The sequence below is a fragment of the Salmo salar genome, chromosome ssa20 (genome assembly GCF_905237065.1).
Source record: "Salmo salar chromosome ssa20, Ssal_v3.1, whole genome shotgun sequence".
Taxonomy (NCBI): Eukaryota; Metazoa; Chordata; class Actinopteri; order Salmoniformes; family Salmonidae; genus Salmo; species Salmo salar.
The window spans coordinates 61,974,013-61,998,097 of NC_059461.1; the positions used below are offsets into that span (position 1 = coordinate 61,974,013).

A 24,085-nucleotide genomic window follows, 5' to 3' on the forward strand; every position below is an offset into this window, starting at 1 on the left:
GATATGTATTACACTGTAGATATGTATTACACTGTAGATATGTAACATACTGTAGATATGTATTACACTGTAGGTATGTATTACACTGTAGATATGTAACACACTGTAGATATGTATTACACTGTAGATATGTAACACACTGTAGATATGTATTACACTGTAGATATGTAACACACTGTAGATATGTATTACACTGTAGATATGTATTACACTGTAGATATGTAACATACTGTAGATATGTATTACACTGTAGATATGTAACATACTGTAGATATGTATTACACTGTAGATATGTATTACACTGTAGATATGTAACATACTGTAGATATGTATTACACTGTAGATATGTAACATACTGTAGATATGTAACATACTGTAGATATGTATTACACTGTAGATATGTAACATACTGTAGATATGTATTACACTGTAGATATGTAACATACTGTAGATATGTAACATACTGTAGATATGTATTACACTGTAGATATGTAACATACTGTAGATATGTATTACACTGTAGATATGTATTACACTGTAGATATGTAACATACTGTAGATATGTATTACACTGTAGATATGTAACATACTGTAGATATGTATTACACTGTAGATATGTAACATACTGTAGATATGTAGCACCCCCTTCCATTGCCCGAAAATAAACCATTCTAGTAAAACAACAGCAAACAAGGACACCTCAGTGCTACAGGACGTTTTTTGTTTTTACCAAGTGGGGTTTGGTGTCATTTCATCAAAGTGTCCTTTAGGACTTCTTTCCCACATTCCACCTCTTCAGAAATCGCTGTTTCTGTCAGGAGGAGCCCCCTGCGGCTACTTGACTGCGTTGAGAGGTTGGCTGAGACCTCCCACTGTAACCTAAGATTTTATTCATCTGTAACTTATCCCTCTGTCTATCTATCATTCACCTCAGTCTGGTTTGAATAATAAGGCAGCTGAGAGAGAGAGAGGGAGAGAGAGAGAGGCTAGGAGAGAGAGAGAGGGAAGGAGAGAGAGAGGGAAGGAGAGAGAGAGAGAGAGAGAGAGAGAGAGGGAGGGAGGGTGCTACTTTCTTGGTTTACTTGGAGGGTAGGATAGGAATTTACCTGTATTGACATACTTCTTCCACTCCTCTCTCTTACTTTCTTTCTCTCCCTCTCCTTCCCCCCCTCCTCCCCTTCTCTCCCTCTCTGGCTCAGGTGTTGGTCTTGATCCATCTGTCAGTATAAAAGTTTGGAAGAGGTCTTCAGCGGTTCAGTCCATCATTTCCTTTCTCAATGAGAGGCTCAAAGGGTCAACCGCTCTCCTCTACCCAGCGCCGCTCAGTCTATCTAAACCAACAACCACCTTGGCATGTGACCGGTCTGACAGAGTGTGACACACCTGGCACTTCTTCTCTGAGCCTGTGCCGTCTGCTCAGCACCTGAACGCCTGGCACTGCGTCAGCGACACACCTGGACACATCAGGGTACGTCTAATCCAGCGGTTTCATTCGTTAACTAATGCTCTTTTATGCAGGTGCATCAAAATGTCACAAATGTTAAATCTACAAAAAAAATATAAAATGATAATATATTGCCGTAGCAAATGAGAGCCCTGATGCAATCAAAGAACAGCAATTAGTGTCAGACCAAACTAGATAATTGAACTAATGTGCTATACAGGCTCTTATGATTGGTGCAATTACACAGGGAGAATCAGATCCTATCCTACAGGGCCTATTGATGTGGACGAGCTCCGAAACCAGGGCTAAGTACCCACTCTCTGCCAGTGGATAGGGGATGTGATTAAAGTGTATCTGATGCCCCATTCACACAAGTCACCTTCTTCGAACCAGGTAAAGAAAGAGGGAAGGAGAGAGAGAAACAGAAGTGGTGACTTCAGCAGTACAGTAGCTAGGCCTTTGGAACTTGTTGTGACAGGTTTCCTTCTATGTATCTCATAGCGCTCTGCTGGGCTGCCGTGGGTTGGCTGAGGGCCAGACAGAAAGAGAGAAAAAGAGAGAGAGAGAGTGAAAGAAGAGAGAGAATGAGCATGAGATTAATGCTCTGAAGGCTGGAACCAGCCCTTCAGCTCTGCTTCCTACTACCACATTCTTCTTAGTCAATATATCTTCAACAGTATTCTTCAAAAGAAGAATCGCTCTGTTGGAAAGTGTTCCAGGTGTATAGGCTAAACCATGTGGATTGTGTGAATCTGATCAATTCTTCTTCTTCCCCAGACTGGACTGGAATGATTGATTGTCACCACGAGATCCAAATAAGATACTGTGGCCTACTGGCAGAACAAGATTGTTGTCGAATCAAGGAGGGTGAGTTGAGCATCTCTAAATGGTCAAGGATGGGAAACGGTTGGAAACTTTGGAGCAAATATGCCGAACCTATGGCATTACACCTGTCTGTGCTTCTAACCAGCTATTGTTTCTTTATTAAGTGTGACATACCTGTGATGTTAAGGCCCACAAGGAGAGGACCTTGTTTGGTGGTTGTGTGTTTGCTGGGGTGAAAAGCTGTGTCGTTGAACAAAGATGAGTCTTGTCTTCTTACCTGCAACTCTGGTGTTTAGCGGGTGAAAGGGCACCGACTAACGACATTAAGCATGCTTTAGTGGCCTTCTGGCCCTGTGTCAGCCATAATGGACTGAGTAACTACCCCTACTGTATGATCAACTTCGCTACAAAGTCTTCCTACAACTGACTCATGATAAAATGTTTAACAGACTTAAATCATTACTGTCAATCCAAGCATCTGTGACTTTCAAATATATGGATTAGGTGTTATAGAGCCAAATGCTAAAGTATAAATTATTCTAAGCAAATATATGTATCATGTCCGGGTTAGGGTTAGGGTTAGGGTTAAGATTAGGGTTATTTTAGCGTCAGCTCCCAGGGTTTGCTACCGATAGTGAGATGAAAGCCTGTGACAGTGGCTAAAGTTATATAGCACAACAAAGTTAGAGGCAAGGTAATCTAGGTCAGGGGGAGGCACAGAGACAATCAGATAATCTAGAGATGACGTGAGAGATTAGAAACATTAGCATGACCGCTGTCAATAAATCTCCCAGTGGGAAAGGTTATAATGACATCTTTACTACCGATTAATGACAGGTTCCATAATGACATAATGACATGGTGCCTGGGACCTAAAGGTTTCTGTAGTTTACAGAGAATAAACATCTTATTTTGAAACACTTACATAACATTAATCTTGAGCCTGAAATTGTAATTGGCAAATAATGTTATGGATGCTTTTTTAGCGGTGACAATAAGAAATATTAAAAGATAAGAATACAAACATAAAGCAAATGGCTCAGTAGAATAAACCTTCTAGCAAGTGAATAATATCAAGGAGATTAACATTCAAAAGCTTGATCAGTTAATGAGGGCAAATTTTGTTATGACAGCCACATGTTTTTTATACACAGGACAGGAGTTTACAGATTTTTGTTCCAGACTTTCACTAACACCTCATTCAACTTGTTGTGGTCTAAATTGTAGACGATGAATAGTTGAACATGGTGTTTGCTGGGCAGGAATAAATACTTGCACACGGCACTAGCGGTTCTGGGGGGGGGGGCAGTGCCCCTGTGACAACAATTTTGGACCCCCTTGTGGCCCCCCTAAATGTGGAGTATGAAATCATTTTTTACATAACAATTTTTTGCTATCGTTCTTTTTTTACATCCGTTATTAGACAGTGGCAACGATGATGATTATGAACATGGTCTTTTGCCTGCTAATGCCTGCAATGCAGTGAAGAAAACGATATGACAACAATAACGTCTAATGTAACTGGCCCCTCTAACAGTACAACTGGCCCCAGCTTGGCCCCCCCAGTTGAAATGGTCTAGAACCGCCACTGGCTCATGGTGCAGTTCACTGGGACAGAAATCACCAATGTCTGTATTTTAGAATGACAGTCATATGTTACAATGAGCTGACAATTCTGCATGATAGAGAATAACTTGTGAATCTACTTCTAACATAGTGATGTTGCACAGTGCTGAATAAACTCCTGACTAAACTCCTGGGATAGGGTGATTTTCCTGGTGGACGGAAGGTTCCCAAGTTCTTTCCATCTGTCTGGGTGATGGGGTGGGATGTGCTTCAACCTGAGGAGAACAGAGCAGAATCATGAGGCTAAGGAAGCAGAAATTAACCTCACTGCTCAGATTACCTTTGCTAATGTGCAATGGTTTTGTAAACAGTTTTCATATTCATAGGCTTGATCAAGTTGTCCCTGATTTACTTTAAATGTATCATTTCATTATTCAAAACATTTTCTTCATATGCAATGGTGAAACACGAGGGGAGGGGAAAGTGACAAGAAGAAAGTTAGCTAGCTTGCTAACGTTAGTTAAACAGACACTACATGCATGTACAGTATTGACTGATCATGTGAGAATGCACAAACAACTTGGCTGGCTAGAACTGTAACATTTTCTCCCGAACAGGGACCATAACAGTCCACCATTAATTCAGACGTTTTTGGAATTCTCGCTGTGTCGCAAGGTGTTATGGGATACCCTCCCCACCAAAGGGAATGAAAAAGTATGCTCCCATGCGTGCTTTGTTTTCCAGAACTCCCGGTAACTTAATACATACTTGTCTTTTTACATTCTTATGTTTGGAATCGCACTTGAAAAATGACAGTTGACTTTCGTACTTGCTATACGCTCTAGATAGAACACAAGTATGCATTTTGGAACACTGTCAGTGTTTGTTTGACTAAATAGTACATGACATGTGAGAACTAACATTAGCGCTGTGAGTTGTATAATATGACTATCACATTGTTGACAACAGGCAAGCCAGCACTTTCACATGTAGGCATGAGAGCCTGTACAGAGAGGAGAGGCTATGGGATTATGCCTTTGCCTGGTTTCATGGTCCTATCCAATGGTTTCCAGGAAAAACTTCCCCAAAATTACTAATTCATGGTAAACAGGTTGGAGGAGCACCCTATCTTAATTCCTCAAGAAAAGCATATACGGTGTACTCGGGAAAGTATTCAGACCCCTTGACTTTTTCCACATTTTGTTACGTTACAGCCTTATTTGAATTATTTATTTTTTCTTATCAATCTACACACAATAACCCATAATGGCAAAGCAAAAACAGGTTATTAGAAATGTTTGCAAATGTATCCCCCCAAAAACCTGGAAAAGATATTTACAAAAGTATTCAGACCTTTTACTCAGTACTTTGTTGAAGCACTTTTGGCAGCGATTACAACCTCAAGTCTTCTTGGGAATGACACTACAAGCTTGGCACACCTGTATTTGGGGAGTTTCTCCCATTCTTCTCTGCAGATCCTCTCAAGCTCTGTCAGGTTGGATGGGGAGCGTCGCTACACAGCTATTTTCAGGTCTCTCCAGAGATGTTCGATCGGGTTCAAATCTGGGCTCTGGCTGGCCCACTCAAGGACATTCAGAGACTTGTACCGAAGCCACTCCTGTATTGTCTTGGCTGTGTGCTTAGGGTTGTTGTCCTGTTGGAACATGAACCTTCGCTCCAGTCTGAGGTCCTGAGAGCTCTGGAGCAGGTTTTCATCAAGGATCTCTCTGTACTTTGCTCCGTTCTTCTTTCCCTTGATCCCGACTAGTCTCCCAGTCCCTGCTGCTGAAAAACATCCCCACACTATGCTTCACTGTAGGGATGGTGCCAGGTTTCATCCAGTCGTGACGCTTGGCATTCAGGCCAAAGAGTTTAATCTTGGTTTCATCAATTCTGAGAATCTTCTTTCTCAATTTCTCATTTCTCAAGAGTCCTTTAGGTGCTTTTTGGCAAACTCCAAGCGGGCTGTCATGTGCCTTTTATTGAGTAGTGGCGTCCGTCTGGCCACTCTACCATAAAAGCCTGATTTGTGGAGTGCTGCAGAGATGGTTGTCCTTCTGGAAGGTTCTATCATCTCCACAGAGGAACTCTGGAGCTCTGTCAGAGTGACCATCAGGTTATTGGTCATCTCCCTGACCAAGGCCCTTCTATCCCGATTTGGCCGGGCGGCCAGCTCTAGGAAGAGTCTTGGTGGTTCTAAACTTCTTCCATTTAAGAATTAAGATGCCACTGTGTTCTTGGGGACCTTCAATGCTGCAGAATCTTTTTGGTACCCTTCCCCAGATCTGTTCCTCGACACAATCCTGTCTCAGAGCTTTACGGACAACTCCTTCAACCTCATGGATTGGTTTTTGCTCTGACATGCACTGTCAACTGTGGGACCTTATATAGACAAATGTGTGCCATTCTAAATCATGTCCAATCAATTGAATTTACCACAGGTGGACTCCAATCAAATTGTAGAAACATCTCAAGGACGATCAATGGAATCAGGATGCACCTGAGCTCAATTTCGAGTCTCATAGCAATGGGTCTGAATACTTACATAAATAAGGTATTTCTAAAAAACTGTTTTCACTTTGTCATTATGGGGTATTGTGTGCAGATTGATGAGGATATTTTTTTATTTTATCCATTTTAGAATAAGGTTGTAACCAGTGGCGATTTTAGCATGTAAATCTTGATGGGGAAACAAACATTTTTGGGGGGGATGCATGCCAGCAAAGCCACTTCACTACACAATACATCACTAAACAATACATTAATTGCACTATAACGGTGACAAACTATGCTCACAAGCTATTATGGCCTACGTAAAGCTGTCACAACAGCAGAGTCCCAACAGCAGTCCCAACACCTTACCACTGTTACACCTGGCTATCAGCGGAGCCTTGTCTGGCAGTGAAACAGTTCATTCAGCCAAATTTCCTGACTTTAAAAAAAACATAGCTGATATGGCTGACTTGCTTAAACAAATGTGGTTTCTACTGACAATTAAGATGTACAAACTATGGCATAAGGGGACGACAAGCAGATAAGAGCCAATCCGTAAATTCGATTAAGACATTAACGAGCGAGCTAGGACGGATGTAGTCAATATAACCATTTGTTCAGCACCTTTGAAATGTACAGTGGCAGAATTCAGGACATGGGCCATTCTTACAGTGTTCTCCCTGTACACCAAGTCAGAACCATAGGATAAATAAAGGGGGCATATAAGCCGACAATGACAGCTCTTACAATATTTGATGATTACATTTTTATAAAACAGGTTATAGGCTACATGTTATCCACCAAGTCAGAACAGTAGGCAAAATTAAGAGAGGGAAAATAGACCAAATTATTAGGGTGAGGTACATGGGCTACTAAAAGCTTACTACACAACATACAGTTGAAGTCGGAAGTTTACATACACCTTAGCCAAATACATTTAAACTCAGTTTTTCACAATTCCTGACATTTAATCCTAGTAAAAATGCCATGTCTTAGGTCAGTTAGGATCACCACTTTATTTTAATAATGTCAAATGTCAGAATAATAGTAGAGAGAATGATCTATTTCAGCTTTTATTTCTTTCATCACATTCCCAGTGGGTCAGAAGTTCACATACACTCAATTAGTATTCCACAAGCTTCCCACAATAAGTTGGGTGAATTTTGGCCCATTCCTCCTGACAGAGATGGTGTAACTGAGTCAGGTTTGTAGGTGTCCTTGCTCGCACACGCTTTTTCAGTTCTGCCCACAAATATTCCATAGGATTGAGGTCAGGGCTTTGTGATGGCCACTCCAATACCTTGACTTTGTTGTCCTTAAGCCATTTTGCCACAACTTTGGAAGTATGCTTGGGGTCATTGTCCGTTTGGAAGACCCATTTGTGACCAAGCTTTAACTTCCTGACTGATATCTTGAGATGTTGCTTCAATATATCCACATAATTTTCATTTCTCATGAAGCCATCTATTTTGTGAAGTGCACCAGTCCCTCCTGCAGCAAAGCACCCCCACAACATGATGCTGCCACCCTCGTGCTTCACGGTTGGGATGTTGTTCTTCGGCTTGCAAGCCTCCCCTTTTCCCCCCAAACATAACGATGGTCATTATGGCCAAACAGTTCTATTTTGGTGTCAACAGACCAGAGGACATTTCTCCAGAAAGTACGATCTTTGTCCCCATGTGCAGCTGCAAACCGTAGTCTGGCTTTTTTTATGGCGTTTCAGGTTATGTTGATATAGGACTCGTTTTACTGTGGATATAGATACTTTTGTACCTGTTTCCTCCAGCATCTTCACAAGGTCCTTTGCTGTTGTTCTGGGATTGATTTGCACTTTTCGCACCAAAGTACATTCATCTCTAGAAGACAGAATGCGTCTCCTTCCTGAGCGGTATGACGGCTGCGTGGTCCCATGGTGTTTATATTTGTGTACTATTGTTTGTACAGACGAATGTGGTACCTTCAGGCGTTTGGATGAACCAGACAAGGATGAACCAGACTTGTGGAGGTCTACAATTTTTTTTCTGAGGTCTTGGCTGATTTCTTTTGATTTTCCCATGATGTCAAGCAAAGAGGCACTGAGTTTGAAGGTAGGCCTTGAAATATATCCACAGGTACACCTCCAATTGACTCAATTGATGTCAATTAGCCTATCAGAAGCTTCTAAAGCCATGACATCATTTTCTGGAATTTTCCAAGCTGTTTAAAGACACAGTCAACTTAGTGTATGTAAACTTCTGAACACTGGAATTGTGATACAGTGAATTATAAATTAAATAATCTGTCTGTAAACAATTGTTGGAAAAAGGACTTGTGTCATGCACAAGGTAGATGTCCTAACCGACTTGCCAAAACTATAGTTTGTTAACAAGAAATTTGTTGAGTGGTTGAAAAATGAGTTTTAATGACTCCAAGCTAAGTGTATGTAAACTTCCGACTTCAACTGTACACTTAGTATTACTTTCTTAGCTACAGTATACATATCTCCCTGGCATATTACATAATTTATGCAGCAGCGTACAATGCATTTTTGGACTCACCTTGTTTTTATTTATTTATTTTATTTAACCTTTATTTAACGAGGCAAGTCAGTTAAGAACAACTTCTTATTCACAATGTCGGCCTACCCCGGCAAAACCCGGACGACGCTTGTGCTGTGCTCACTTGAACAGGAAGCTGGCGCGGCAGTCCTTCGTGGGCAAATTGTGTCATCAAACTTTGTCATCAAAGTCTGGCATTCTTTGGGTTTATGGTGCTTTCAAGACAACCCGGGAACTCAAAAAAACCAAAAACAAGGTTGAACATGATGACGTCAGTGATCTTCAGGTCGAAGCTCTAGAAAGAGCCCCGAGTTCCTGACTTACAATTCCGAGTTGGATGACCGTTCAAAAAGTTATTTTTCCAGTCGGAGCAAATTTTTTTCATAGTATTTTCTTCTGGCTGCCCCACCACCACAGAAAGCACTGAGCTAGGCTGAAACACATGCATGTTGGAATCGCCTCTTCACTTTTGACGTTGAGAAAAAGAACACAGACACTGGATAGAGGAACTCTGCCTAGAAGGCCAGCATCCCGATGTCGCCTCTTCACTGTTGACGTTAAGACTGGTGTTTTGCGGGTACTATTTAATGAAGCTGCCAGTCGAGGACTTGTGAGGTTTCTGTTTCTCAAACTAGACACTCTAATGTGCTTGTCCTCTTGCTCAGTTGTGCACCGGGGCCTCCCACTCCTCTTTCTATTCTGGTTAGAGCCAGTTTGTGCTGTTCTGTGAAGGGAGTAGTACACAGCATTGTACGAAATCCTCAGTTTCTTGGCAATTTCTCGCATGGAATAGCCTTAATTTCTCAGAACAAGAATAGACTGACGTATTTCAGAAGAAAGTCCTTTGTTTCTGGCCATTTTGAGCCTGTAATCGAACCCACATTGCTGATGCTCCAGATACTCAACTAGTCTAAAGAAAGCCTTTTAAAATTATAATTATGGATTAGCTAACACAATGTGCCATTGGAACATAGGTGTGATGATTGCTGATAATGGGCCTCTGTACGCCTATGTAGATATTCCATAAGAAATCAGCAGTTTCCAGCTACAATAGTCATTTACAACATTAACAATGTCTACGCTGTATTTCTGATCAATTTTGATGTTATTTTAATGGATAAAAAAAATGCTTTTCTTTCAAAAACAAGGACATTTCTAAGTGACTCCAAACCATTGAACGGTAGTGTATGTATTTTTTTTGCTGAAAATGTGGGCTCTGCCCCACCTGCCCTGAATGACGGGTCATCACTGGTTGTAATGTAAAAATAAAAAGGGGAGGGGTCTGAATACTTTCTGAATGCACTGTAGTTAAGGGGCAGGAAACAGTAGCCACAATATTTGAAGGCTTTTGTTTCAGCCCAGCTCTAACACACCTGATTCAACACAACAACTAATCATGATCTTCAATTTAGACTTGTGTTAGTTGAAACAGGTGTGTTAGCGCTGAGTCAGAAGTTGCCCACCCCTGTGTTACTCTCTGTGACATGACATGTAGGAGCATAGAGGTACTGCACAGATGCTTATAACGTCTGTGATGGATGACTTGGAATGTCAACAGGTCACAAAACTGTAAGTAAAGTGAACAAGGGTTAAGTCTCCAGTATTCATTCTTTGAGATTATATTAGTTTTCTCACCTCATCTAACTGCTGGCACTCTGGGCTTCAGTTATAACAACACAACTCAGGAACCGACAGAGCAAAGGAGACGAAAATAAGTACTTCCTAATTACATGATGGATGAAAGTGAAAACGTAGACGTTCTTGGTCCATTAGAACTGCCAGTCAAGGTGAGGGTTAGTTATGGCAACATCTCAGGACTGGGACAGCTGAAACATGCTCAGAAACAAACACACTTGGGTTCAAATACTATTTGAAATCTTTAAAATAGTTTGAGTGTCTGCTCTAGCTTGCCCCGAGTGCCAGATGGGTGGGATTTACAGTTTTGGGACTATTCTATTGGTCCATTAAGCAAGCATGCTCAATCAGGCACAGATAAAGTATTCAAAATGATTTCAAATACCATTTGGACCCAGGTCTGTCAGGAACCAGCACACCGTTCAGCTTTAGAAGAGCTTTAAAGAGGAATTGGACACTTAAAGGAAAACCAGCGCCACTAAACATTGGTGTATCAAATTATTCACATATATGTTTTTGTTTTTAAATCAGATGAGAACCATTCATTCATACATTTTGGCTCCTAAATTGTGGGAATATCCCCAGGACAAACTGTGGACATTTTGATACCTGATTTTTAATGGGTCGTTTTTTTTCTAGTTTTATGATAACATGGCAGATTGCTGCCATTCCTTTTCCCACATCAACTCACAGACAATGGCAGCGTTTGTTCATCTGCATGGCACATATTGTACATTTGTCAGTATTAGCTTCTGGTTGTGGAGACCATTATCAGTACACAGTTCCTTGAGTCAAATCATTTAGACATTAAGGTTAATTGTGAAGATGTATTGCAGTATTTTGGTTAGTCTAACGAAGGACCCTGCTGTTACATAGCAAGTGCACTACACCTATGTCATAAAGGTCCAGCCCTTTTGTCAGAGGTCACAGTACGCTTACAAACAGGGATGTCTCACTATAGTCCTCAACCATCCACAGATCCCCGCTCCACCTTAAATCCAGTTAACCATCTTTGGCCAAAGAAATGGCAGCACAGTGATTTTTTTTCTTGATCAGTTATTCTTCTTCGTCAGTGCAACTCCAAACAGCCAATCAGAGGTTTGTGTCAAACAGGTCAAAAGTTAAAGGAGCTGTTGCTGCAACAGATCAAAGGCTGTCTCAACTCTGACATTTCACTCCTGTATGAAAACTTCCACAAGATCTCTCTCTCTCTCTCTCTCTCTCTCTCTCTCTCTCTCTCTCTCTCTCTCTCTCTCTCTCTCTCTCTCTCTCTCTCTCTCTCTCTCTCTCTCTCTCTCTCTCTCTCTCTCTCTCTCTCTCTCTCTCTCTCTCTCTCTCTCTCTCTCCCTCTCTCTCTCTCTCTCTCTCTCTACATCTCTGAAACGAGTCGCCATCAATAATGGCTGATCCCTGGCCATGACCCCACTCTCCGAGGGTGTCTCAGGGAGAGTTGGGATATGCAAAAAACACATTTAAATTTTACACAAGTACAGGTTTCCCACATGTACATGCAGAAAACAGGACAGATATAAGCACCCTCAATTTGACCTTTTACACACACACACACACACACACACACACACACACACACACACACACACACACACACACACACACACACACACACACACACACACACACACACACACAACATAACAAAAGGGTCTTGATTTCACCCTTCCACCCACCTCAGCAATAGCTGGTTTTAAGTGACCTAATCTTCACAGTTTGTTGCCAATTTTAATGAGCTTTGAGGAGTGTGTGTGTGTGTGTGCGTGTGTGCGTGCGAATATGTGTGTCTATGAGGTTACCCTCCCTGGAACCTCTGCCACGTGCCTCACACCTCTGCTGATAACAGAACTGTCAACTGATGAAGATGGAAGAGCACCTTGCCTCCTTCCATAGAGTCCTAGACAAAAGGTTTCTCCATTTAAAGTGCTTCTTAGTCCAAGATTAGACTTAATCTGTGTCCGGGAAACTGTTCCATCGAACCTAAAGTACCCACACCTGTACACTTAAAGATCACATACTGTATCGCTCCTAGTCTTCTACAATGATAACTCAGAGATGCCCAGAAGACCACTGAGACGTTACACTGGGGTTAAGCGCTGTAGCCTACCTGAAATGTACATTCATACTATGAATGACCCAGACTGAAGGATACAATAAGAGTATAATGTAACGCATGGATGGCACTGGCAAGCATCAACCACAAAGAGATGAATCATACAAGCCACTGTGCATACAGTACATGTCATGGACCTGTGAAAGCTAGTCATGACACATTTCCAATTCCAAATCACATAGAGAAAAAACACAGGGAATCGGATTGTGACTCATAACACACATGTTGAGCTACACTGAGTGTACAAAACATAGACTGACCACATAGACTGACCAGGTAAATCCAGGTGAAAGCTATGATCCTTCTATCAGTGTAGAAGGGGAGGAGACAGGTTAAAGAAGGATTTTTAAGCCTTGAGACAATTCAGATATGGATTGTGTATATGTGCCATTCAGAGGGTGAATGTGCAAGAAAAAATATGTAAGTGTCTTTGAATGGGGTGTGGTAGTAGGTGTCAGGCTCAGTTTGAGTGTGTCAAGAATTGCAACGCTGCTGGGTGTTTCATGCTCAACAGTTTCCTGTGTGTATCAAGAATGGTCCACCACCCAAAGAACACCTTGTAGATTCCATGCCCTGATAAATTGAGGCTGTTCTGAGAGCTAAAAGGGGTGCAACTCAATATTAGGAAGGTGTTCCTAAGGTTTTGTACAATCAGTGTATATCACACCCCAAACTCAAACATGTTTGAGGGGCGGCAGGTAGCCTAGTGGTTAGAGCGTTGGACTAGTAACCGAAAGGTTGCAAGATCGAGTCCCTGAGCTGAGAAGGTAAAAATCTGTCATTGTCCCCCTGAACAAGGCAGTTAACCCACTGTTCCTAGGCTATCATTGTAAATAAGAATTTGTTCTTAACTGACTTGCCTAGTTAAATAAAAAAAAATATATTTTCTTCCCGGGTGCAAGATTTTTTTCTAGGCACACCATCATGTCTACAGACTCTCCCAGCTCCACATTTACACCCAGTGCCAACAGGTTCCTGACAACGACACCAGCCCCTCAGACCTCCTCCCTACGCACCTCTGAGCCTCCAGGGTCCTCCTTCCAGCAGATGGCGCACTCACAGGTACAAGAATCCACTGACATTTTTTTATTTTAAAGTTGCACCCATTTTCACCCATAAACAATCCAGATGTTAGCCATGGGCATGGAAACACTCCCTCCAATTTGATCTCACCCAAAGCCAGGCATGCTTTACCCATATCATCTCCTTTCCTGCACCTGCATTAGGCTACTGTTCCTCCAGTGGTAATTCCAGAATCCACACTGTGATCTTAGTGCATTAGCCCTTAGCTGTTTGACTAACCAAACCTCAGTGCAAGTAGTATTAGTTATCTTTCAAATACTTTGAGCATTTGCTTCAGCCTGCTTGGAGTGGTAGATGGACAGGTTTTGAAAAATGTACCTTTTTTTTGTTCCATTGGTTGCTTTTCATTTGTCATTTTCATTGGTTCCAGTGTGCCAGATAAAGTATTTGAATGAAAATGAATACTGTTCGAGCCCAGGTCTGCTTGCAACAGAGAGATTGTTTATGAGTGAATCTAAAAGGATGTAAACTATCTACCGATCACACACACAGGACCTTTTCAAGGACAAGATGCCCTGGAGGAAATGTGTTAAGTTTTATCCTGACATTAATCACATTTCTTTTCTGCTGGACTAATTAATTACCCACCCTTGGGGCAGTAATGTCTATCTAGAGATCAAAATACGGCCACACCCCTCCTGAAACAGGCAGGAGATGTGTTTAAACAGAAATAATGTCTGCGTCCCAAATAGCACCCTATTCCCTAAATAGGATGCCACTTGGGACACAGACAATGCCAGGAGATAAAATATAGGTGATTGTTGGCTATTTCCACTTGCATTGTTTTATGATTGCAGATGCTAGCCAAGAGATTCTGGATGTTGCTAAATAACCAGCTTAGAAATGGTATATTCATCTCCCCGCAGTGTGAGGAGAGCAGTTCTGTGTCATTTACCACTGCCCAGCCCGCGAGAGAGAGCGCCACCTACAGACAGAGGAATGCCGCTGCAGAGAGCTGCAGGAGGCACAGTGTTGATGGAGCCATGGTGGGACAGAGTCAAAGGTCAAACTTAGGGTCAGGATCGGCTGACCGCTTCCACCCCTACCGACATCAGTTCAGCGATGATGGGGTTGGCACGGGTTGCCTGGCCCCTGGTGCCCCTGGGTCTCGTACCTTCGTCTGTCTCAGACAGGTAGAGGCTCCAGATAGCTTCGCTGCCACACACACATCTACCAGTGAGGAACAGACATCCTGGGATCCATACAACGGGAGTTTCCAGGCTTCCAGACTGATGGTATGATACAGTGATACTCATACTCTAAATGGCTATTCATTCATAGTACACGCCACCAGCTGAACTGTAGTACCATACCCAGGTGTACATGGCCATCGGGGAGAGCCCCACATGCGCAAGTAGTTCCCCATAAACAGATCTCTCATACACACCTACAGCTCCTATCCACACACCCACCCACCCACACATCACGTTGATACTAGTGCTGCCAATGAGTTTTCTCAGATTTCATCACTTGAATCATGCTATTATCTTCATTCAACACAGCAGGGCTCCCAGCGCTCTTACACAGAACCACCGGATGCACCCGAGGAACCTTCCTGCTTCCTGTCCCAAGGCCACGCCTCCTACAGCCCCCTAGCCCCGCTGCCGCAGGTGAGTGGGCAGGACCAAAGTACAGGGGGAGGTGATAACTTAAGGGGGAGGTTCTTAGAGGAGCTTATCTCAATGGGGTGATTTTGGAATTGCACAGAAAATAAGGTCAGTGGTAAACACAGGCTTAGGAGATCTTATAGTATATGTTTTGTTCTATGAGATAATCTTCATCTGCTAACGTAAACATTTTTGAATTTTGAAGCATTTATGTAATCGAAACAAGCACACAAAGCACTTAAGGCTTCATAATTCATAAATGTCATGTTTACTGATTAATATTCTCTCAAAGAACAAAAGTAATTTCTGTTTTTTAGGACTACAAACTGGCGACCTCTTTTTGTTTGGGTGGAATTTTGGCGTTGTATAGGTTGATTGACATAGAAACCATCTACGGTACTGCATATCTTTCCTATTAGGTGTGTATTCTACTGCATATCTTTCCAAGGATTAGTGCCACTCTGCCAAATACCTTGTCAAACACCTTGCCAAGGAAAATAACACTTTGCCAACAGGGCTTGATTATATCATACCGTGAACTTGTTTACAGTTGTAGGCTTTGCAGCACACAGCTGTGCGGTTTGGAAAAACCTCACTGTGTACACACTCTGTTACTAAAGTAATACAAGTTCTGCTGTAACAATGTGTGTGTATGTATGCGCGTGTGTACGTGTGTGTGTGTTCTCTCCAGTTCTCACCAGGTGTGTATTCTACCAGTGGACAATCCAAAAGTTCTCAGTTCTCTCTCCAGTGCCTCTCCACTCCAACCCATCAGGACAGTAGCATGCAGTCCCTCTTCCCCAAGCCCATCTACTCATACAGGTGAACACTGTCGTGATGTGACTATCATTAATCTAATGACTGTTATTTATTTTGTCAACTAACTATGTTTAATTGTTACTCAATTAAATTAATCATGTAACAATTCATTCATTAGGAATTTGGGGCACCATGGAATAAGTTGTTTAGTGACTTACCATCTCCTAAATTAAACTCTAAAGATATGTAGATATCTCTTACATCAATAACAGACCATTAGGAATTATTACCTCAGCAGTCTCATTCTGAACGTCGCATAATTCTTGGATCCGCAAGAACCCTAGCCCTTCTGAATATTCAGTACTACACAAATTGATTTAATCATTTATTTACTAACTAACTAAATAATAACACAGAATACACATACACACTTACATGAGATAAAAGTCCCTAGTGGACTGACAAGATATGACGGCTGGTTACACATATGGAGAGGGAAGGGTCGGTAAAGAGAGGGAGAGACAAAGAGTCAACTTATCGTTGTTATATTTGGAACCTACACTCAAAGGAATAGTAATACTTTGCACATGAACCACCGCTCATTCGGATAAGAATATATACATTTACGCGTAGCTGTCCTTGATCGTCGTCTATTTCTGTTGAACTCGATGACTCCTATGGTGAAGTTGTCGATGGATGTAAGGTTCTGGTTTGTCCAGCAGAGGTCACAATGTCTTTTGCAGAGCTTCTCTGGTAGTGGAGTGTTTGTTAGATTAGATACTTCAGATGTGCCAATGGGTGTCTGAGAGGGACCTATTCTTTCCCCTCGTGTCTTTGGTCAAATGTCCTAGACTACTTTACATGCCAGCTGCAGACTGGTAAATGCTACGGTCTAGTGAGTTTCTTCTTCTTGTGTAGCAATTGAGAGTTTCAGAGTTTCACCATTTCAAACATATGGACTACCGTCTCACATTTTCTGCTCCGTAGAGTTTAAACCATTTGTCACGTTCAGCTCACGCTGTACGTTGGCTGGTCTCATAATGGTCTCTAGGCTGATTATTCAGATTCAGGCTCCCGACCACTTTACACGCCAGCAGCAACCCGGCATGTTTTGGTCTAATGTAAATTTAGTTTCCAAGGCTTTTATCATCGGGTAAAAAGGGGGGCATTCCATCACGCCGACACAATGTCTGTTCACTTGGGTGTGGTCACTGACTGGGCACAAGTTTAAATGAAAAACAATTAGCTCATTTAGAAGGCTAAAATCACATCACTATCTTCACAAAACTGTTCTCATATTTAGTCATATATTTTATACAACATTTAGAATGTAACTTGATACATAGAATGCGTACACTTTCAGAGTTACAGTTACTATGCCATCCTTAATGACATCACAAAATAATAAACAATATGACTGATTATTCTTTAGATCCCCACGGATCATTCTTAACATTCCTATCTTATAAATATTGTTCCCATATTCACTTCTGGACAAAAAGGTTTTGGCGGCAAAAGTCTCTCTCTACACAAAGCACATTCCAACCTTGCTACTAGAGAGCCAGAAGGAGAGTTCTCTCTCCCTTAATTTATGACAGGGTGTGAAGGTATCAAAACCAGCCCAATCTCTCAGCCATTTGCCAAGCTGATCTGGCACCTTTGATCCTCACCCAGGAAAGAGTCATGACAACACCCTACTTGTAACGGGCGTCGAAAGGATTGGACCGAGGTGCAGCGGGAACGTGTATACTCATCTTCTTTATTAAATCAAAAGAAGGAAAAACAAACCACGTTTACAAAACAACGACCGCCACTAAACAGTCCTGTTAGGCGCACAGACACAAAACAGGAGACAACTACCCACAAATCCCATTACAAAAACACCCCTATACATAGGACCTTCAATCAGAGGCAACGAGGAACAGCTGCCTCCAATTGAATGTCAATCCAATGAACTAAACATAGAAATAGATAGACTAGCCTGAACATAGAAATACACTAACATAGAACATAGACCAAAAAACCCCGGAACACATAAAACAAACACCCCCTGCCACGTCCTGACCAAACTACAATAACAAATAACCCCTTACTGGTCAGGACATGACACTACTTCGATACTCCATACATGTGCATAATCACAATCTTTTACCAACCTGTACAATCAGGTTTTGGACTTTGGTGCAACATTAATTATATACTAAAGACCTTATTCAATCAAGACCTGTCACGCCCTGACCTTAGAGAGCCGTTTTTATTTGGTTAGGTCAGGGTGTGATGTGGGGTGGGCAATCTAGTTTTCGTATTTCTTTGTTTTGGCCGGGTATGGTTCCCAATCAGAGGCAGCTGTCTATCGTTGTCTCTGATTGGGAATCATACTTAGGCAGCCTTTTCCCCACCTGTGTTTGTGGGTAATTATTATTTCTGTGAGTGTTTTGTGTGTGCCACTGTTGCGTCATGTTTATTTCTGTTTATTGTTTTGTTCGGTTATCTTCAAATAAAGAACGTGGAATTACTGGCACGCTGCGCCTTGGCTGATTTATGACGGGGAGTTTGAGGACAGTGAACGTGACAAGACCATATTTAATCAAACCCATTTCTCACTCTTCATCACTCTTCTTTCTCTGCATGTTTGAAATAATGTTTACAAGGTGAAACAAAAAGAAGTTGAGCTGTAAGCATATCAGTTCTTTAATAACCCCTAAAACCAGTTTACCAGCTTGGATTGAAAGTGTACCCAAGTATTCAGTGTTCAGCTATGATTTCAGTTCGTTTCTGCACATTTTGTACTCTGGTCCTCTGAGGACCAGATGGTATATATTTCAATAATGATTTAACCAAAACTCCTTTCAAGTATCAATGTTACATAATACAAATAATCCCCGTTATCCCTCAGGCTTGCAGGTGTGAGGTGGATGGGGTGTGTGAGGTGGATGGGGTGTGTGTGTGTGTGTGTGTGTGTGTGTGTGTGTGTGTGTGTGTGTGTGTGTGTGAGTGAGAGGTGGATGGGGGTGTGTGTGGTGGCCCATGCCCTAGATCTTCACTGGTTCTGCACACACAGCACAGCCTCTTATTCAAACCCACTACGGAAGACCATTCGTGCTTTTATTTAAGATAATGTCAATTCTACTGTATCTACTATACTTATTTTCAGACTTTCTCCTCAAAGACTGAATTAGTATAATAATAACAACGTGAATGTCCTCGTTTCCTTGTGTTTTGTGGATGTCATCATGGATCCTTGTCATGAATCTACACTCGTAGAAAAGAATATGCTATCTAGAACCTTAAAGGGCTGCCCCCATAGGAGAACCCTTTGAATAACCCTTTTTGGTTCCAGGTAGAACCCTTTCTACAGACGGTTCCTCATGGAACCCAAAAGGGCTCTACCTGGAATCAAAAAGGGTTATTCAAAGGGTTCCCCTATGCCTATGGGGACAGTCGATGAACCCTTTTGGAACCCTTTTTTCTGAGAGTGTAGTGTATATAAAATGGAGAAACAACACTGTGATGTTAAATGATATAATGTAATATACGTAATAATAAATATAATAATAATATAATATTGACTACATCTGATTGACTACACTGACTACAATGTTTGTCTTCTATCCGTAGCATCCTGATCTTCATGGCTCTGAGGAACAGTAAGACAGGGAGTCTCCCAGTTAGTGAGATCTACAGGTTCATGACTGAACACTTCCCCTACTTCAAGGTACAGCAGGAGGACATTATGGCTTCTCACTGACCCAACAGTCATCGCTGTGTTTTCATAACTCTTTCATTATTCTCATCCTATGTATTTTATCTGTGCAATGTGACAGGCAGAGTTGTTATAACTATTGCTATAAATCATGCACTGAGAAATTGCATGAACTTTGCATCACCTAACTTTCCAAAACAGACACATAAGTTTGTTATGCATTGGGCATAACCACACTTGTAAAGTAAATACCTTGTAGTATTTACATGTGGTTTAAAAGACTCAATCACTGAGAGATCAACGCCTGTTGATCTTCAACCCTCTCTTATCTGGCGATATGCCCTTTATAGAAAGACATGGAGAGGGAGAGAGAGATGGAGAGAGAGAGAGAAAGAGAGAGTGAAATCAAGAGAGAGAGAGAGAAACCATATATTTTCTTTAGACCGTAGGAAGGATTGGCTCTACCACCTAGCAGTTTCCAGATCTCCTGGCAAGCCTCCATAGATGAATGATGAATGATACAGTAATAGTGTATATAGATTCAACAGTGTGCCAAAGCAGAAGCAGCCGTAGGCTAGCCTCTTCCCCAGCCATTTGTTAGGCATTCTCGACCCCTACCCATTCCATAGAGAATACAGCCGTGGCCTATAGGACGTAGTCAAAGTAGTGCACTAGGTAACAGGGTGCCATTTTGGACACAGCAGTGTTTAACGAGGATAACCGTGGGCCACCCTGGCTGATACCCGTTAGGGCTTGATCAGTGTCTTCCCATCCATCCCAGTGGTTATAGACCCAGGAAATGGTTGGCTGTTTGTTGGCTGGCTGTTTGTAGGAGGAGGTGGAGGAAGGTGCAACGTGGCACTGCAACAGCTTTGGCTCCTCTCCAGCCAAACATACAGTAAGACCTTTGACTGAGAGACTACCTCAGGGGGTGTGTGTGCAAGTGAGTGTGCACATGTGTGTGTGTGTGTGCAACGTGGCACTCCCACTGCTTTGGTTCCTCTTTACTTTTGACTTGATTTTGAATTACTTAATCGGTTAGGGTTTCGGCAGTTGAAACAATAACTCAGCGTTCTGCCCGCCCCTGTTTGGGGTAAAAAGCTGAGGGATGGGGCTGGACAAAGCTATGGACGCAAGGTGTATATTGTTTGTTTACATTTAATGTTTACAAACAGTGGAGTAAAACAAGCATATATTTTGGGTTCTGAACTAACTTATAAGTTATATTCTTCAAGGACCAGTGGGTAACACAGGAGGTTGGTGGCACCTTAATTGGGGAGGACGGGCTCGAGGTCATTTGTGCTGTTCCAGCCATTATTATGAGCCGTCCTCCCCACAGCAGCCTCCACTGATGGGTAAATATCATGAATTGAAAAGTCCAAAAACGGATACGTCAATCGCAGATAGCCCCTTTAAGGAATAAATAAATGTTAACTATACTTCAAAGCAATATCTTGATTATTTACGTACAAACTGTACAATAGTATATCAAAATTGAACAATTTAAGAGAAAAAAAAGTATCCCATGGAAAATGTAAAAGTCCACTGTTACTGTAAGTTTTTCCTCTCCTTTCTGTCTCTCAGACGGCTCCAGATGGATGGAAGAACTCGGTCCGCCACAACCTGTCTCTGAATAAGTGCTTTGAGAAGGCGGAGAATAAGATTGGCAACTCTTCCCGTAAGGGCTGCCTGTGGGCCCTCAACCCAGCCAAGATAGAGAAGATGCAGGAAGAGCTACACAAGTGGCGCCGCAAAGACCCCCTCACTGTCCGCAAGAGCATGGCCAGGCCAGGTAGGTGGTCTATACATCACAGACCAGGACTCCCCTTAGACCTGGGCTATGTTTTATTTGCGCTTCCTCAAAGTTCGGATGCCAGTATTTTAGGTGGAGGGTAAGCTTGGCAATTCTCAGGTCCGTCATGGCATATATTTACAAACTAAATAAGAAGCTGTTACATACCGGGCAACTCCAGCGTTTTGGTGATTCTATCTACTCAGGCTTTGTGGTAGCTGTTACAGGAGATAAGTGCAAGGTCATCTCAATTTACCCACAGTCTCTCTCTCTCTCTTTCTCTGTTTTCTTCAGAGGACCTGGATCGCCTGTTGGGGGAAAGACCAGAGAAGCTGAAATCTTTACCTTCTTACCACAACCAGATCCCTACCCCTTCCTCCTTCACATCCCATCCTCCAGAGCCCTGTCACCCTCTTCGACGTCCCCTCTACCCCCACGTCCCCCCTCCCTCCCTGACAGTCCAACAGCACCCCCGATACCTGCCCCCCAACCCCCCCCACCCCTTCTCCTACTACTCCCCCTGCAGACAGCAGCCTCCATCGGGAATCCCCCCCAATGTGGGTACCCTGGGTTCCCCTCTGGCGGGGCAGACACCCTCCACCTGTAGCGCCACCATACAGGCAGAGTATGACGTTGGGCCCAGGAGCATACAGGAGCTACAGCTAGATGAAGATGCTAGTAACGATATCGACACGCTCAACCCCAGCTTGACTGACCTGCAGCTCCACGGTAAGGATGAAAGAGAGAGATAGAGAGTGAGAGAGATAGAGAGAGAGAACCATATTCAGGAATTATTTTTATACAATCTACAACAAGATTTACAACCCTGTTCACTCCTCTCTCCTCTCAGGTTACTTGTGGGAGGAGCTGAGAGAGGACAGCCTGGCTCCTGATTCGCTGGTGGTAATCAGCCCCTCCCTGTCCCCCTCCTCTTCCCAGCCAACACACCTCCACCTGGGGTCCAGTCTGAGAAGCACCGGTCCTGTCAACCAGACATCAGAGTGGATCTCCGACGGGCTGGGGAAGGAAGATGAGGAAGATGAGGAGGAGATGGGAGGAGGATGTGGAGGTCCATCAGACCTCCATATTAATGGACAGTATCACACAACATACCCAGGTGTGGAGAGCTTGGCTGGTTACCTCACTTCTATGGGGAACACCCCCATACCTTTGCTTTGAAGCCCAGGAATAGGGCTCCCTTCGTGGAATAGCTCACAAAGACCTTCCCCATAACCGTGTTAACAATATGTTTTTATTCATAACAATGACTTTGGCTGGGTCAAAGTCAAGATTTGAAATTCATGAGAATGAATGTATCCAAAAGCTCATGTCACACCTGACTGTTCAGTGATTAGGAGTAGAGTGCAGTATGACCTAACTCCACACAAGATGGCAGCAGAGAGCTGTAATTACTGGGAACTTTAAAGTTGTAGACAACTACAGCACTGATGACATTTTTTCCTTATTCTACACTACAGAGAATCATATATGTTCTACACAATACATTTCTATGTTGAACATTCTGTGAAGTCGCATTCTCCTGAATAAGCCCCCTGGTGTGATATGTTCCCACTATTGCAATTAGCATTTTATACAGCTTATGGTGACAAGAGATGATTCAAGCCAGTTGTTTTTTAGCTCAAAGCTAATGAATTCAATTACAAAATTTGTCTTAGCATAATTTCTGATATGAAACAGGGAGCATACTCACTGTTTACTCAATTCATTTTGCTTTCTATAAATAGTTTTCAAAGCTTTATAGCTAAATTACCATTGAGGATGGAAGTCAATATCAAGGCAGAGCCAGACGACTGTTCTCAGGCCTTCATCTGGTTCCCGCAGGCACTATCTCATAATAAAGATGACATCACCTCACCAGACACATTTTTTTTGTCAAAGCATGTGTGAAAAGCCCCTTTTTCTTGTATGACTTAACTGACTATATAGTAAACTGTTTTTGATTTATAGCGCTTGAATTCATTCATGAATTTATATTCTAGTCTAGACAATTGTTCTGTGTCTATCTATGCAATTCCTTTTTCTAATTTCTGTCACAGGTCTATCCAGTCATTGTAAAACAACATTGTTATACAGTGCATTCTGAAAGTATTCAGACCCCTCGATGTTTTCTACATTTTGTTACGTTACAGCCTTATTCTAAAATGGATTAAATAAAAAAATCTTCCTCATCAATCTACACATAATACCCCATAATGATAAAGCGAAAACAGTTTATATTTTATTTATTAAAATAAAAAACAGAAATACCTCACGTCTGGAGGAAACCTGGCACCCTCCCTACAGTGAAGCATGGTGGTGGCAGCATCACGCTGTGGCGACGGTTTTCAGCGGCAGGGACTGGAAGACTAGTCAGGATCAAGGGAAAGATGAACGGAGCAAAGTACAGAGAGATCCTTGATGAAAACCTGCTCCAGAGCGCTCAGGACCTCAGACTGGGGCGAAGGTTCGCCTTCTAACAGGACAACAACCCTAAGCACACAGCCAAGACAACTCAG

The 24,085-nt window shown here is 42.4% G+C and overlaps 1 protein-coding gene across 1 annotated transcript; it reads left to right on the forward strand.

The window, feature by feature from the left end:
- The first annotated feature begins 1,038 nt into the window (after positions 1 to 1,038).
- LOC106581023 (forkhead box protein N1) lies at positions 1,039 to 23,536 on the forward strand. Its single transcript, XM_014162691.2, has 10 exons — positions 1,039 to 1,468; positions 2,222 to 2,311; positions 13,528 to 13,687; positions 14,575 to 14,943; positions 15,211 to 15,318; positions 16,007 to 16,137; positions 19,693 to 19,789; positions 21,362 to 21,569; positions 21,864 to 22,298; positions 22,420 to 23,536. Exons 3-10 carry the CDS (start codon positions 13,550 to 13,552, stop codon positions 22,746 to 22,748), a joined length of 1,815 nt encoding a protein of 604 aa, XP_014018166.2. The 5' UTR covers positions 1,039 to 1,468; positions 2,222 to 2,311; positions 13,528 to 13,549; the 3' UTR covers positions 22,749 to 23,536.
- Positions 23,537 to 24,085: the final 549 nt, after the last annotated feature.

Excerpts from the sequence above, each read along its gene's own strand:
- LOC106581023 (XM_014162691.2), top strand. The coding sequence starts at position 13,550 with ATGTCTACAGACTCTCCCAGCTCCACATTTACACCCAGTGCCAACAGG. Across the intron at positions 16,138-19,692 it reads AAGCCCATCTACTCATACAG|CATCCTGATCTTCATGGCTC; the intron begins GTGAACACTGTC and ends TTCTATCCGTAG. Across the intron at positions 22,299-22,419 it reads GACTGACCTGCAGCTCCACG|GTTACTTGTGGGAGGAGCTG; the intron begins GTAAGGATGAAA and ends CTCTCCTCTCAG.